At 35.7% G+C, this 16597-nt stretch overlaps 1 protein-coding gene across 2 annotated transcripts in view; it reads right to left on the reverse strand.

Moving 5' to 3' along the window:
• Positions 1–764: 764 nt before the first annotated feature.
• The window catches only part of WASHC4 (WASH complex subunit 4), a 63097-nt gene continuing 47264 nt past the window's right edge, over positions 765–16597 (reverse strand). For both annotated transcript variants that reach the window (XM_011768992.3, XM_011768993.2), the window contains 7 exons: positions 13381–13447; positions 12867–12953; positions 10042–10189; positions 6719–6815; positions 5565–5761; positions 5135–5234; positions 765–3034 (listed from right to left, as the gene is read on the reverse strand). In XM_011768992.3, coding sequence (XP_011767294.2) covers positions 2967–3034; positions 5135–5234; positions 5565–5761; positions 6719–6815; positions 10042–10189; positions 12867–12953; positions 13381–13447 — 764 coding nt within the window. In that variant the 3' untranslated portion in view covers positions 765–2966. The remainder of the gene's footprint in view (positions 3035–5134; positions 5235–5564; positions 5762–6718; positions 6816–10041; positions 10190–12866; positions 12954–13380; positions 13448–16597) is intronic.

Consider the following 16597-nt stretch of genomic DNA (forward strand, 5'->3'; position numbering starts at 1 on the left):
TGATTTCTTTCCCGAGAACTTTCATGTTTTCACTTAAAGTATGCAATTTCAGGCTTCTCTTATAGCATATCTGAATTGCCAGCATCACTACTCTTGCACGTTGGGGCCATTATTAAGTAAAATAAGGCTTACTGGAAGACAAACACTAATAATTTGACAACCTAGCTACCAAGTGATTCATGGGCAGGTAGCACATACAGCATGAAGATGCTGGGCAAAGGGGTGACTTACGTCCCAGGCGGGATGGAGTAGGACAGCACAAGATTTCATCATGCTACCCAGAATAATACACAAGTTGAAACTTATTGTTTCTGGAATTTTCCATTTAATATTTTCAGACCACAGCTGACCACAGGTAACTGAAACTGGAAAGTAAAACACGGGTAAGGGGAGACTACTGTGTTGTTTTAGTTCAACTAAGGTTTGCAAATAGCACTATAGTTATTACTTACATTAAACACTGCATACTGATAATCCCTTTCCAGGATTAGGATTTAAAGTAACTTCATATTGGTTCTTTTTATTGGAAAAAAGCTCTGGAAAGATCAAAAATGTATAAAGGAAAGGAAAATACCTTTCTTTCACCTGGAATACATTGACAGAAGCCAATTTTATACTTCAAATTTTTTACCTATGTGCATGCATTTTTTAAAAAAATATTCCATAGATTTCATTTCATTCAATTAAGTGGGACCCCAAAAAGGTTAATATTAAGAACTACTGGTTTATGACATTCAATTTTGAACATAAACATCCAGGGGAAGGAAATTTTCAAAATTATGTTTATTAATGTTTTAGTATACACATTATATTCTCTTAGAATTGGGGGAAGAGGGAAACCCCACTCAAGTGAGGTAACAAACTTGCCATCTTTTACAAAATGTAATTAGAACTGACAACAATGTTATGGTTAGTCCTTAATTCCTGAGAATCTGAATTATCATTAAGTTTTCTGTGAACTTAAAACAAACGCTCACATTTATTTTTAAATTACAGTATGTCTGAAAAAATAAAATCAATGTTAATATGTTATCAAGAAAAACCATCATCGAAATGTACATATGAACGTATTAGGTGTGAATATACTGAAGCCCTGTTGCTCTGCAGTTTGACACCATTTAAATGCTTGTTTCCAAGATCTTATTTCAAATACATTAACTTATAATTTATCCAGATTGCAGTGACATTATTTTAACCTAAAGGAAAAATAGTTGTCTGTCATTTTCTTCTTAATTGTAGGTATCCAGGGAGTCAGCATGTGAACTCTATCTAGTATTGATAAAATAATTTACACGTGTAGGGATAATGACCAGAGAACATGTGATTCTCTTCTAGTAACAATTTCTATCCCTTAATAGGAGATGATTTCAGAGAAGTTAGAGAAGAAAAACAGAGAAAACAATACTGTTGCTATAAAATGATAACGAATTTGATATAATCAAATGCAAGATCATTCATATAAACATAATGAAAATATAAATTATTAATTATGCAGCATGCTTTAGGGCCATTTCTACAGTTATTATGGATTACAAATATTAAATGCCTTTAATCTATCCACTGTTCATAATTCTGTAAGCCATGTTTACATAATAAACAAAAAACATTTCCTACATATTCTGTCTCTTCTGACTTTTAACAATTAAAGTATTTATCCTGGGCTGGCAAGTTACCCTGACCCTAACCAGTAAGTACAAACAGGGCATTGTACATCCATTCTAAAAGCTGGAATCAAAGAATAACGTTAGAAGCATTTGCAGGATTTATCCAAAGAAATGTTTTGCAGACAAATGCAATAGAAAAAAATCAAGCATTTCCCAAAATGATGTTTGTATTAGAAAGTTTTAAACTTTTGTCTTCATTGTAAAGGTATCACTTTATTATATTTTTAAAAGGCCATGATTAACCATTTAACTAATAACTTACATACCTTTACAAAAATAAAACTAACACTTGCTGGGTACGAAATTTACTCAAATCTTTCTGTACTTTTAAAATCAGTAAGTGATGTATCTTACTGGCTGTTTATTCTCACAGTGGTATTTTTTTTTAAAGCCTGAACAGTGTAATTATTAATCTGTTGTCTTAAATTATACTTGATATAAAAAAAAAAAGTCTACCCAAACCATCACCAAAATTTCAATTCAATCTAATGTAGAAGAAACCTGAGTTTGGATGTAGAAATAATTCATTCAATTTTTTTTCTGACATCATACATCATGCCTTCAACCAAAATAGAAGTGAAACTTCAAACAGGACTCTATGGCTTTATCTGAATTTTCTGAGTACTAAGTAAATCTTAAATTTAAAGCAGCTGTTGGAGGTTAAATGTTCTCAAAGCAATGTAAACTAGTTATAAAATGTCTCATCAAAGACATCAGCAGCTCTTGTGAGTCACATGAAATTAACAATGAAAGAATGATCATCAGTTATACTGTACAGTGAGAGTACATAAAACACTTGTGCCTCACCTCTAGTATCAAAGCCATCTTCATATATTCCTTTTATGAGAATATTGATATGTATTCTTCATGAATTTCAGGCTCATTCCTTTTGTTAAGCATGTATTTACTGGCTGTATATAGTATATGCATTGAATTTCCCATGACTTGAAATAACTATAGATCAAAGATCTATGCAAATACAAATTACAAACATGGAGATTACAAGAAATCCGAGGTGATAGTTTATGAATCTGGATTTGCCCTTTTATAACTTCACATCAAATAGAAACATCTTCTACCCTCAAGTCCAGGCAAAAATCCAATTTTAAAATCTCATTCTCAACCTTTGAAAGTAGAGCCTTTGGAAACAGAAAGGACTTCACTTTAAAGCACTGCCTTTAAGAGTTGTAACATCTATTTTCCATGGATGTGACCCAGGAAACAATTCATCAATAGTTTATCCATTCCACTGTTTTAACAATTCTGACGATTTCATCATATGTGCAGTGAATACCATCGGTATCATTTCACAACAGGATCAGCAGACACAGCGCTGTCGGACAGGTCTCCGTTGCTTGTTTTAGTTTCTTCTGAAAGCATGAGTGAAGATAATAATGGATATTTATGTTCACTTTTAAACAATAAATTAAGAAGTAAAAAAAATTTGGGAAGAGCTATATTGCCAAACTTCAAATTACAGTTGCATCCATCAAATGTTTCTCTAACATCACAAATTATACCTTGTTTATATTTAAAATTTTTTTTTAAATCTAGGCTAAACACTGCAATTGTTTCCACTGGTTTTTAATGAAGGTGGAGTTGAGGGAGTTCAGAACTGCATTGGGGTGGGGTTTCAAACCACATGGGCTCTTTTGTCCTGAGGAATCTTGACATTGCTGGTCTAAGAAAGGCCTGCTGCCCTCACGCCAGTTCCTCTAGCTGGGCCAAGAAAGGACCATTATAGTATGTTGTCATTCCTGGTAGGAATATGGCTGCAAACTCACATATCAAAACTATCCAGAATGAATAACTTTCCATTTGTATTTATAACATTATAATAAATTATATATAATACATATTATTTCTTAAAATAATTTTAAATGAAGCAGCTTTTCACTGTTTTTGACAGAATGAATTCCTGGCTTTTTGTGCAAAATGTCATGTGTTCATATTTCATTAACAGACAAAGACTGTTTGACTAATGTATTCAGAAACTCTGACTATATCTCTGAGCAAGCTGAAATAGTCTTAGAACAGTGATGTGAGTGATATGTAACAACTGCAACCCCGGAGAGTTCCTTAAGAGGAACAGGCCAAAGCAAGAAATCCCACTGCCATAAGACTGAAGGGCTGTTTGTTTTGTTTTAATGCTTTAGCCTGAAAGCAAATGTCCAATCGACTCACAGTTTTCCCAGTCACATGGCCTGGGGAAAAGGTCTGGCATCATGAAACACATGAGTAGAACTGAGGCAATCACTGAGTTTCTTCATAATTTATATTGATTCAAATTCTTTCAAATGGCTTTGCTAATTTATCCTTGAAAATGAACACAAATGTAGTATGTATAAATTTTCATTTAATACTGAATATCTTCCGGATTAATAAGCTGAAACAATTTTTTCAAGCATGTTTATTTAGTCTGGATTCAAAAAAATGCCTGGATACGCACCTAATAAGTAATATTAGTAAGTAATATTTAATTTATGCAACAATGTCAAGAAATAAGGTAGTTCATCTAAGTGGTCTATCCAAATGAGTCACCTCTATATATATAAAGAAAAAAGGTATATTTTAAAAATTAACATAAGATTAACAAAAACATCTTGTTTTATGAAGAGCTTTTTATCTTGATTTATGAAAACTTCATGAAACAAGACAAAAAGGAGACTAGTAAACATGAAAATTATAACGGTCAACTAGTTACTGTATCTACTATTGATCCTCCTAGCAAAGAGAAATGTACGCTATACGATTTCCATGACAGAAAAAGGGAAACATCTGTTCCTCAGAGAAGATGATTATTCCTAAATTTCAAATCAGAGAGAAATATAACATGGGGACGTTATATATGAAACACTGAGCAATGCTCTTATGCCTTAAAAAGTATAGATTCCTTTCCACCATCCTACACAGAATACAATGGACAGAATCCTTTCCTTAATGACTGAAGTTCACTGAAATCACTATCAGTTATTATGGTTATACTGCCTGAGTCTCCAGGGCCTGACTATGAAAGAAGGCAGAATGCTATTTACTACAACTAAATAGCCCCTATGATTTTATACTTCTTTAATCATCTGTCCCATCTCATTCAGTCAACATCAGTCAGCAGCAGCTCTGCCTTCAGCAACATTTAGCTGTCCTCCTCTAATTTGTTCCTTCAAATCTAATACAGTTTGGGCCATGAAAGAAAAACCAAACTTGTGAAAAGTATATTTAAATTAAAAGCAGATGATCCTGAACAAGGGCTTAAAGGGTTACCAAGCGTGAAATGCATAAACTATATAAATTCCTTTTCAATTTCACACAAGATCTATATAGGCTTTACTTTTTTAAAAAGACTTCTTGCTAGGTCTGTGTTATTTTCCAAAAGGACAAAGAAGCTGGATGTCTGACCAAATAAAATGGTACATTACTATCTATTACTCAAGACATTTATTGGTCTTTCCAAATTTAAACCACTCACTGACCTTCCTTCTCTTTCTTTTCTTGGTTTTCTTCAGCCGCAGTCTTGTCTGCTCTGAAGAAAATTCTTGCACTGCTCAGTGAGAAATATAGCAATTCAAATTCCTAAGGTAAATTTAAAAAATTTGAAATAAAAACCAAAAATACTTATTATGGCAAAACACCAAAAATATATGCATTTTTATGCCTCTTATTATTTTTAAAAGCTCTAGTGGAAATCACAAATACAGAAACTGAAATAAGTAACCCGCCCGTTTTTAAGATCTGAGTCAAATGGCTTCCAAATAGCATTCATTTTAAAATATAATCTTTTTGCCACTATTCATTTCACTTGTGAAAATGGGGTTTTCTATATGGCTTCTGCTTTTCAGACATTAAGAAGTCATGGATATCAAACAGTAAGTCAAAGCAGATGTGACTCTTAGGCTCCTCTACCTGTAGATAGACATCCAGTCGCTTTTGAGTGAGATTCATGGTTTGTAAGAGTTTTTCATCTTGACTGGCCGACTGCACATTCTGTTGCTTAGCAACTGCTCTGATCTCCTTCAGGTATTTCTCTCTAACAGACTGGAACCAGTGAAGTGAGTCAAACTCCCGGTACTGATCCAAAAGCTTTAGAATGTAAGCCACACCTGCAGGCATCAGCAAAACTAAGGTTAAATTACAGTGAGTACAGAAGTCATATTCTACTCCTTCACCAATAATTCCTAACACTAAACATTTTGAGTAGTAATTCCTAGCATTTTAAGTTTGTCCCCTTTCAAGTTACATTCTACAGCATAAATGAACGACAGGTTTAACAAAATGGCTTAATTCCTCCTTAAAACCAATGTAGAAGTATAACAAACTAAAAACAAGTCAATTAAGAAGAAAACAAATAACTACCATGGCCATATAAATCACCTGGAGAAACGATATAGCTGTAAGGGTAAAGAATAAAAATTTCCATGACTTGTGCCTATAATCCCAATACTTTGGGAGGCTGAGGCTAGAGGACTTCTTGAGCCCAGGAGTTCAAGACCAACCTGGGCAACATAGTGAGACTCCTGTCTCTTAAAAAAAAAAAATTTTTTTAATTAGCCAGATGTGGCGATGCGTGCCTATAGTCCCAGATACTTGGGAGGCTGAGGTGGGAGGATCGCTTGGGTCCAGGAGGTCAAGCCTGCAGTGAACCATGACTGCACCACTGTACTCCAGTCAGGCTGACAGAGCAAGACCCTGCCTCAAAAAGAAAGGAAAAAAACAAAAACAATTCGACTGCTAAAAAGATGGCAATTGAGGAAGCTACAAGGAAACCAGAGAAACTAAATATAAGATGTTAAAACTGTACAACCCCAACAAAAACAAAGCCTAAATATTAGGCCAAAGTAGACAAGTGATTAGCAATACTAAGAAGGCATTAAATAAGTTATAAACTATAGAAAACAAGTATTGTCAATCACATATTCCAGCTAAAAAACGTAGTAAAAAATGCTCATGAAAAATAAATCTATAAAGAAACATATAGACCTATTCTCAAGCAAATGTTTCTAAGAATCCATTACAAGGTCAACATAAAATTAATGGAAAAACAATTCCATTAAACTTACCCATGGCAAAGCCATCATCAGTAAAGGCAGCTCCAATTTTATTTTTTTTATTTAGTTTTTCCTTGCAACTAATGGAATGTTCTACAAAGTTCAGGGTCTAAAAAGATGTAACAAGATGTCAGAAAAACAATTTTACTAAGAAAATCTTCAGAATTCCTAAAAAAGACATTTCAAAAATTATAAATAGAATCACTATAAATAGAATAGAATAGAATAGAATCTAGGTTCCAGTCCTTTTCATCTGAAACATTTGCCTTAGGTGCTCTCTTGGTGAAGATACAATCTATACAAGTGTATCTTCATGGCTCTCCTTTCCAAGTCCTTTAAATATGGGCACTCACTCAATCACTACTTAACCCAAGAACAGTGCCTTGTATATTTCATTATAAAATATTATGCACATTTTACAGAGAAGGACACTGAGCTTTGGGAGATCTATTATCTCACCCAAAGTCATATATTAAGTGAACCTGGAGTTATTAAAGTAGGCCTGCTTTACTTCAAAGCACAAATACTCTTAAAAACACAGGCAAGACAGTCCTTACTTACATCTACCTAATTCATTCGAAAATACTATTTCTTTTCATGTTCTTAGGTGTGAAGTTCTCAAAACAGTACGTCTCTTGAAAATTCAGCTCTTCCAAAATGCCTTATCTAATCTTATCTTTTATTCAACAAAGATTTACTGAAGCTTACAATATATCAGCGTTATTAAGTATTTATGATTAAACAAATGATTACTATCTAGAGTCCAGAGTCTAGAGCAACACTGCTGGCAGGGACAGAAATGTGTATCTGCACCATCCGGTACATACAGTAAGCCACTAATCACAAGTGGCCACAGAACACTTGAAATGAGGCTAGTGTGACTGACAAGCTGAATTTTTAATTTTTAAAAAAGTATTTTTATTTTTTTCGCCCTGCCTTATGATTTTATGAAATTTTAATTAAAATAGCCACATATGACTACACATGGATAGCACAGCTCTAGAAGAGTAAATGCAGAAGTGTTTAAAAACTAATTATGATATACAGTGTGCTAAGCCTACACTGGAAACAAAACCAAGTTTCATTTTTTTGACTGTGGAACTTATTCAGCAATTAATCACCTACTTGTGAATTTTTCATCAATCATTAATTCAATCTTTTTTAGAAATCTCATTTATGCTTGTCTTTTTTCTGGAACTACACTACAAACTCAAGTACAAGAACAGGATTCTATACTTCTTTGTAGTGCTCTTAATCCACTTTGTTTTCTCCATCACTAAGCGACTTCTAACAACTGCCTTGTAAAACTCTAGACTTTTCCCTAAGCTTACCAATGGGTTCACTGCTGTCTACAATGGTTTGAGTACACTGCCCTTCAAATTAAAAAAATATGGTGAGAACTCACTCCAAGTTAACTCTAGTATTACCAAATAAGACACTCTCCCCTCCAGTTTGACACCATCTTAAGATGAAAAGATTCTTATCAGATGAATATGAACATTTTTTGCTATATCACAGTTAAAATACAATTATGATAGAAAATTAACAAATGTATAAAAGAAACAAAATTCATGGAAAAAAGCTGTTTACAGGCTATTAGTTACTTTCAATAGGTAATAATGGTTTTAATATGTAAGAAGATATGTTAACAACTTGGGCAGTAATATGAAAAGTCACTATTCTTGATCAAATTTAAATTTAATAAAGAGCTTCAACTGCTGGGTGATATTTAGATTTTTTTTTTTTTTTTTTTTTTTTTTTTTTTTTTTTTTTTTTTTTTTTTTTGAGACGGAGTCTTGTTCTGTCGCCCAGGCTGGAGTGCAGTGGCCGGATCTCAGCTCACTGCAAGCTCTGCCTCCCGGGTTCACGCCATTCTCCTGCCTCAGCCTCCCGAGTAGCTGGGACTACAGGCGCCCGCCACCTCGCCCGGCTAGTTTTTTGTATTTTTTAGTACAGACGGGGTTTCACCGTGTTAGCCAGGATGGTCTCGATCTCCTGACCTCGTGATCTGCCCGTCTCGGCCTCCCAAAGTGCTGGGATTACAGGCTTGAGCCACCACGCCCGGCCGATATTTAGATTTTTAAAGCTATCTACTGACAATTTTTTTTTAAACCTTATAGGTACCTTTAAGCGAAAACCACTCTTTATTACTAATATATACCTCTTAAACTCTTAACTCCATTTTCCCTAATCGAACAGCTGTTTTGTTTTTTTTTTTTTTTGAGACGGAGTCTCCTTCTGTAGCCCAGGCTGGAGTGCAGTGGCCGGATCTCAGCTCACTGCAAGCTCCACCTCCCGGGTCCACGCCATTCCCCTGCCTCAGCCTCCCAAGTAGCTGGGACTACAGGCGCCCGCCACCTCGCTCAGCTAGTTTTGTGTGTGTGTGTGTGTATTTCTTAGTAGAGACGCGGTTTCACCATGTTAGCCAGGATGGTCTCGATCTCCTGACCTCATGATCCACCCGTCTCGGCCTCCCAAAGTGCTGGGATTACAGGCTTGAGCCACCGCGCCCGGCCAGCAGCTGTTTTTATAATGCAATTTTTGATAACTTGAACTACTTTTAGATAGCAACTACAGAGTTAGAGCAAGAACACATTAAGAAGCATTAAAAATTTAGTCTACATGTTAGTATTTACTACTGAATAGAGAGAAGTTATCTTGAAACAATATGCTTTAAGAAATGTGTTAGAAAAAACTATAATAACAGCTAGTCTACATTAAGCACTTAAAATGATTATATATTAATAATTCTGCCCAAAGATTCTATGGCATATACTCATATAACTTAAAAAACACTCAAATTTCTCCAGTAATTATTTTAAAAAATAAGAATCTATTTTAGGCCACACGTGGTGGCTCATGCCTGTAATCTAGCACTTTGGGAGGCCGAGGCAAGAGGACTCCTTGAGTCCAGGAGTTCAAGACCAGCTTGGGTAACAGTGAGACCCTGTATCTTAAAAAGAAAAAAAAATTACAAAAATTAGGCATGGTGGTGCACACCTGTAGTCCCAGCTACTAGGGAGGCTGAGGCAGGAGGCTGGCTTGAGCCCAGGAGGTCAAGCCTGAGTTAGCCATGATCACACCACCGCACTCCAACCTGGATGACAGGGGAAGACCCCATCTCAGAAAAAAAAAAAAAATCTAACGATAAGTAAGTGTCCTTCAGCACAGCTAACAAGTAAAAATTCTATGTCACATTCACTGAGATCACATTTAGTTTTATATACAAGGAAATTAATAGTGTAGTCTGTATGCATTTCATGTTACAAAGAAACCAGATCTATTTGTTCCTATTTTTTTTTTTTTAATTCATTTTAGGTTCTGGAAATACTCACCAGAGGGGGAACAATTATATAGAAATTTCGGAGATGTATATTCTTTGGCCTTCGAAATTCTGGAGCAAAAACATCTACAAGCATTTTGAAATATTCTGTGCCTTCAGCAGAATTTCGTGTGTGATCACTGAGGACTGAATCCAAATGCCTAAAAAGCAAAAAATTATTTGCTTCTATTCTAGAGCAAAAGAAGCGTGGCTTTGAAAAAAAAATCCATGTCTCAATAATTTACATAAGAACATTCGAAAAGCAGGAAACACTATAAGACACTTCTAAACAACTTTTCTTGGAGTTCAGAATAAACTCATTTTCTTAGGGACAGAAAACTGATCAATATTAGTAAATTTAGTCCCCAAAATAGACTATTAGAACATCTTGGGACTTAAAATAATAGTTCCGTATTTCTTCTTCCCACAGTAAGGCCTGTAGAACTCCTCTTCATTGTAAATAATTTCCTCTTCCCCTTAAATCTCTTAACATTTCTCCTACATTCCCTTACCTCAACTTAAACTTGGCTCTCTTTTCAAGAACTCAGTTTCCCTCTCAATCTTCAAAAACATCAGCTGCTTTTTCTCCTGCATCCCTCAGGTACAGCTACTACCACTTTCAATTATTCCTCCACCACTGTAAGGAAGAAATCTTCCTTTATGACTCACATAATCCAGCTATATCTAACTACCCAAATACTCAACTACTTCTTCCTAACAGCAGACATCTACTAACCTTTTAACCACTATCCTACAATTACGCAGGATTAGGATGCCTGCTCCAGGTCTCCACTGTCTATGCAGATAATCTATTCATTATCGTGACCCTACATTTCCTTGACTTCAATCAACCACTCCCTTGCACCAGTCTGAATCTTGCAATTAGCAATCAGCTTTACCCTAGAGATCTTATAAGACAATATCCTACTCTCTGATTTCCTCACATTGCTTCAAAATATTTTTCAAATAGTCAACAGTTTTGGAGTGAATGGCATCATTTAACATAAGGTAAAGGTCTGATCCTTTCCTTTGAGATACACATCACAAACTATTTAAACAATTTTCAGGCACATGACTTCAAACAGCTTAACTTTGCACATGGCTTATGTAATTTGGCAAAGAGCTAAGCTATCTAACAGACTATTCTAGAGCAAAGCTTTTGTGCTGGGGCCTTATTCTCATAGAAATGCATGCATTTTCCCATATACTTCCTTTTTTAAAAAAATTACAAGTCTATCAAAAAGTTAAAATTTAGTATAATGAACATCTGTATACTCTTCAACTAGATTCACCACCTGTTAACATTTTGACACAACTGTTCTCTCTATTTTTCTGAAACACTTGAAAGTTGTGGACCTTTTATCACTTAGTCCATTAATGCTTTGGCATGAATCTATTAAGAATGAAAACATTTTTCTACAAAGCCACAGAACACTGTTATACCCAAGAATAAAATACAGTATTAACTAATATACAATGCATGTTCAAATCTCCCCCAGTTATTCCTCAAATGTCCTTTATAGCTATTTCTTTCCTTATCTAGGATACGATTAAGTATCACCCATTACATATGATTATCAGGTCTCTTTATTCTCCTAATCCAGAACAATTTCCTTGTACTTTTTGTCCATGCCAAATGTTTCATAAAATGCTCACATTCTAAATTTCTCAGGACATTTCCTCCTAATAAATTCAGGATAAACACTTCTGGCAAGAATACAAAGTAGGTACTTGCCATTACACTGCATCAAGAGGCCACATAACATCTGTCTGCCCCATTACTGGTGATGCTAAGTTTGATCACTTGGCCAAGGTAGAATATATTTCTCCACTGTAAAGACAGTTTTCTCCTTTGTAATTAATAAACAATTTCATGAGATGAATTTCTGAATGAATCCTGTTCTCTAAAAACTTTTCACCTCATGTTTTAGAAACCACTGGGGATTCTTGCTTGATTTAAAGTATTACAGTGATGGTTATAATTCCCCCCCTAAATTTAACATGCATTCTTCCATAAAGAAAAGACTTTCATTCTCTTATCATTATGATTTTCTGATAATCCTTATCATCATTATGACTCATTGATTCTTTTTTATTCAACAGATTTTTATCTATCATTATTCTTTTTTATCAAATTGTCTCCCCTTTGCCCAGGGGTGCCCCTTCATGCCTGATTCAATAACCTGCTATAAGTATGAATAAAACATACAGTTTTCTAAACATATTCTTAGCAATTGCGCATGCCTCCTGTTTTATGTTACAATATCACAACTGACTCAAGTCCTGCACTGTTCAATAAGATAGACATTAGCTATTTAAATTTAAATTAAGATAAAATGTATACTTCAATTCCCCAGTCACATTTGCCATATTTTAAGTGTTTACCAGCCATATATGGTAGTGGCGACAGTGCTGCTATAGATTACATACACGAAGGGACCGGCATTCTAGAATACTGTTGGTAAAGAGAAATATTTTAAAAAGTAAAAAAAAACAGGTGAAATGAATTTTATGATTGAGGTATTTGGCGTTCCTCCTTTTATATTAAATCTTCAAGATTAGTTATGTACTTTATACTGGAGCACATCTCAATTTGGATCAGCCAAATTTTAGGTGCTCAAGAGCCATGTGTGGCTAGTGGCTGAAATACTGGACAGCATGTTCTAGAAGCTGGAAAGGTCTTAAGACTACTGAAGTCTTAAAAATTATACTTCATAAACTGAGACCATAATTTTGTATAATAAAAACAGTGGCATATAAATTACATATTACCCTCTAGTCTTCTGTTCAGAATGTTTTTTATAAACACACTTTTTTATATCTCCAAATTTAGATTACCTTGCTGCTTTTAACGTTTCTTCTGCAAGACCTTCTTCTTTTACCAGTTCTTCAAAATTTACAATATCTTCAAGATCAGGAACAAATCTACATGAGAATTTGGGAAGGCATTTATTAGGTCAAGTAAAATATGTACAATTGACACAGATATGAAAGTGGTACTGCAGGACACTAAAATTTTCAACTATGTATTTGGAAACAACTGTGCATTTCAGTTACTATCCATATCACCACTTTAGGTCCAAATTGAATTTTAGATATGAATATTTTAATCCTTAAAATCATGTAATCTTTACATGCATTCATAAACCATATTGATAAATTAACTATAATTTTCAGAAGTCTGCTGCAGTCTTAAAATTTGAGAAAAATCTAGAATAGTTTTCTTCCATATTTTATCTCAAAATATATCAAGAACAAACACCTTATCTACAATATCATTTGTAACAAATATTTAATGGACATAATTTTTAAAATGGCATAAACAAGGCAAAAATGATGTTTGCATCCATACCTAATGGCATTGCTGCTACAATGAAGACCACCAGATCTTATCATTCGTACATAGCCCATAGCATTACCTTAAAAACCACACAAAAAAATCAGATATTTATATAAATAACTCTAAATTCTAATAGGAATATAGTTATATACAGTAGTAAATTACAAGGTTTCTACTCCTAAGTACCAAAATATTTTGCTATATTTTACTTCAGTTCTTGTTCCATAAAAAGTAAAACTGTCACATATTCCTACACTCAAAATATATACTTATATACAACTATATTAAATATTTAAAAATAAACATTACTTTCATTTGATAAACTAAAATCATTAAATGCTGACTACATTAAAATGGTCAAACTTAAAATTATAATATCAATAATTTCTCCACTCTCACAATGAGATTCAATCTCCCCCACACACACAATTAGAAGTGATATCAAGAAATCTTTATTTGATGCCTCCCAAATTTATATGTCTGGCCTGGACTCCTCCTCTAAACTCTAGGTTTTTTCATCCAATGCCTACACCTTTATGTCTAATAGAATTTTATATTTAATATGTCCAGTGCAAGCTCAGGATCTTTATCCCCAATTCTGCCTATCTCAGAAACTGGCAATTCTATCCTTTCAGTTGCTCAAGCCAAATGTCTTGAAGTCATCCCTGGCTCCTTTCTCTCACACTTTATAATCCAATTACCGGGCAAATTATGTTGACTTTGCCTTGAAAATGTAGCCAGAATCCACCCACTTTTCATTCACCCCCTCCACAGATATCCTCCTATCCAGTCAATCCATCACCATCTCTTGGCTGGAGCACTGCAATATGTACTGGCCTCCTGATTTCCCTACTTTCACCTTTAGCATCCTGCCACATTCCCCAGTGTTGTATAACATCTATAGAGCCGCTAGTGAATTTTTAAAAACTAAGTTGGAACGTATAGTGCTTTTTCTTTCCTTTTCTTTTTTTTTTTTTTTTGAGACAAGAGTCTCCCTCTGTTACCCAGGATGGAGTACAGTGGTGTGATCTCAGCTCACTGCAACCTCCGCCTCCAGGGTTCATGCGATTCTCCTGCCTCAGCCTCCCAAGTAGCTGGGATCACAGGCATCCGCCCCCATGCCTGGCTAATTTTTGTTTTTTTTTAAGTAGAGATGGGGTTTCACCATGTTGGCCAGGCTGGTCTCGAACTCCTGACCTGAGGTGATCCACCCACCTCGGCCTCCCAAAGTGCTGGGATTACAGGTGTGAGCCACCATGCCAGGCCCCTTATCATGCTTTTTCTGAAAATGCTGTAATGGCTTTCCACCTCAGAATAAAACCCAATTTCTTTATGTGGTCAAAACAGCCCTGCATGATCTTGCCCTTTGCTACTGTTCAGATAGCATGCCCTGCCACTTAGACCTCCGCTTACTCCATTCCAGCCCCTGACTATTTCAATATTGTGAAACGAATATTTCAAAAATGTGAAACGAATCAGGGCTTTTGCACTTACTGTTGCCTCTGTCTGGTAGACTCTTTCCCCAGATGCACGTGGCTTACTCCCCGACCTTATTTAGGTCCCTGCTCAAAAGTCACCTCCTGCTTTCCCTGAACATTACTGACTAGCACTGCCCAGCCCCCTTATATCTCCTTACCCAGCACTTATCACTGACATACTATGTATTTTTCTGTCTGCATCTTCCCCCACCTAGAGTGCAAGATCCATGAGTACAGCCTTTGTCTTCTTCACTGCTCCATCCCTAGAGCCAACATGTCCTGGCAAATAGCAGGAATTCAATTTATAATTAAACTTTATTGAAATGACTTGAAAGAAAGAACAGACGAAAATGTAAAAAGGAGTTAACATTTCATAATAGTAATATACATTTTACATACATTATCTTATCTGATGTTTTCAACAACCCTACATAAAAGTTAACATTGAATCTATTTTAAGGCCTATCCCAATATGAGAGATGACATTAAAATTTTTTTAATGTCCATCTTTAAAAAGTCGAATGTCTAGTTTCATTGTTTTCCTCCAAACCATCAGACCAAAGTCTGATGAAGCAAAACAGGAATGCCTAGTATAGAGCGGCAATTAAGAGTAAAAGCTCTGAAGCCAGGCCACCTGGGATCAAATCTGGTCTCCCACGTTAGCTAAGAGACCTACAAATTATGTTATGTTACCTCTCTGTATCTCAGTCTTCTCATCTGGTAAATTAAGCTCAATAAGGACAGAGACTTTGTTTACTGTCATAAATATCATCAGCACCTAGAAACATTTGTTGTACTGAATGAATACTCGTGCAGTGAATGAAGGAAAGTAATATTTCATAAATGTTGTGGTAAGATTCACATGAGTTAAAACATATAAAGCACTAAGAATAGCCATGGCACACAGTAAATGCTCAATAAATGTTAATTATTATTATTTCAGCAGGCAAGTTATTAGTCAAAAAGGCTTTCCATTTTGCTCCCAGATTCTTTACACCTTTTCTCAAGGTATTTATCAGACTCAAAAGCACATTACACAGTGTTTTTTTTTTTGTTTTTTTTTTTTGAGATAGAGGCTCGCTCTGTCGCCCAGGCTGGAGTGCAGTGGCGCGATCTCAGCTCACCGCAAAGCTCCGCTTCCCAGGTTCACGCCATTCTCCTGCCTCAGCCTCCGCAACAGCTGGGACTATAGGCACACGCTGCCGCGTCCAGCTAATTTTTGTATTCTTAGTAGAGACGGGGTTTCACCATGTTAGCCAGGATGGTCTCGATCTCCTGACCTTGTGATCCGCCCGCCTCAGCATCCCAAAGTGCTGTGGTTACAGGCGTGAGCCACCGCGCCCGGCCCATTACAGTGTTTTATAAGCAGAGGTAAAGTATTTGTATTGGCCAGGAACAGTGGCTCACACCTGTAATCCCAGCACTTTGGGAGGCAGAAGCGGATGGATCACAAGGTCAGGAGATCAAGACCATCCTGGCCAACATGGTGAAACCCTGTCTCTACTAAACATTCAAAACTTGGCAGGGTGTGGTGGCGGGCACCTGAAGTCCCAGATACTAAGGAGGCTGGGGCAGGAGAATTGCTTGGACCCAGGAGGCAGAGGTTGCAGTGAGCTGAGATCGTGCCACTGCACTCCAGCCCGAGTGACAGAGCAAGACTCTGTCTCACAAAAAAAAAAAAAGAATTTGTATTTTCTAAGAAGAGAATAAAGAGTAAAATGATGGAATAAAATAAAAAGGATAATATTCCC

This window comes from Macaca nemestrina, chromosome 10, assembly GCF_043159975.1.
Source record: "Macaca nemestrina isolate mMacNem1 chromosome 10, mMacNem.hap1, whole genome shotgun sequence".
NCBI classification, from domain to species: Eukaryota; Metazoa; Chordata; class Mammalia; order Primates; family Cercopithecidae; genus Macaca; species Macaca nemestrina.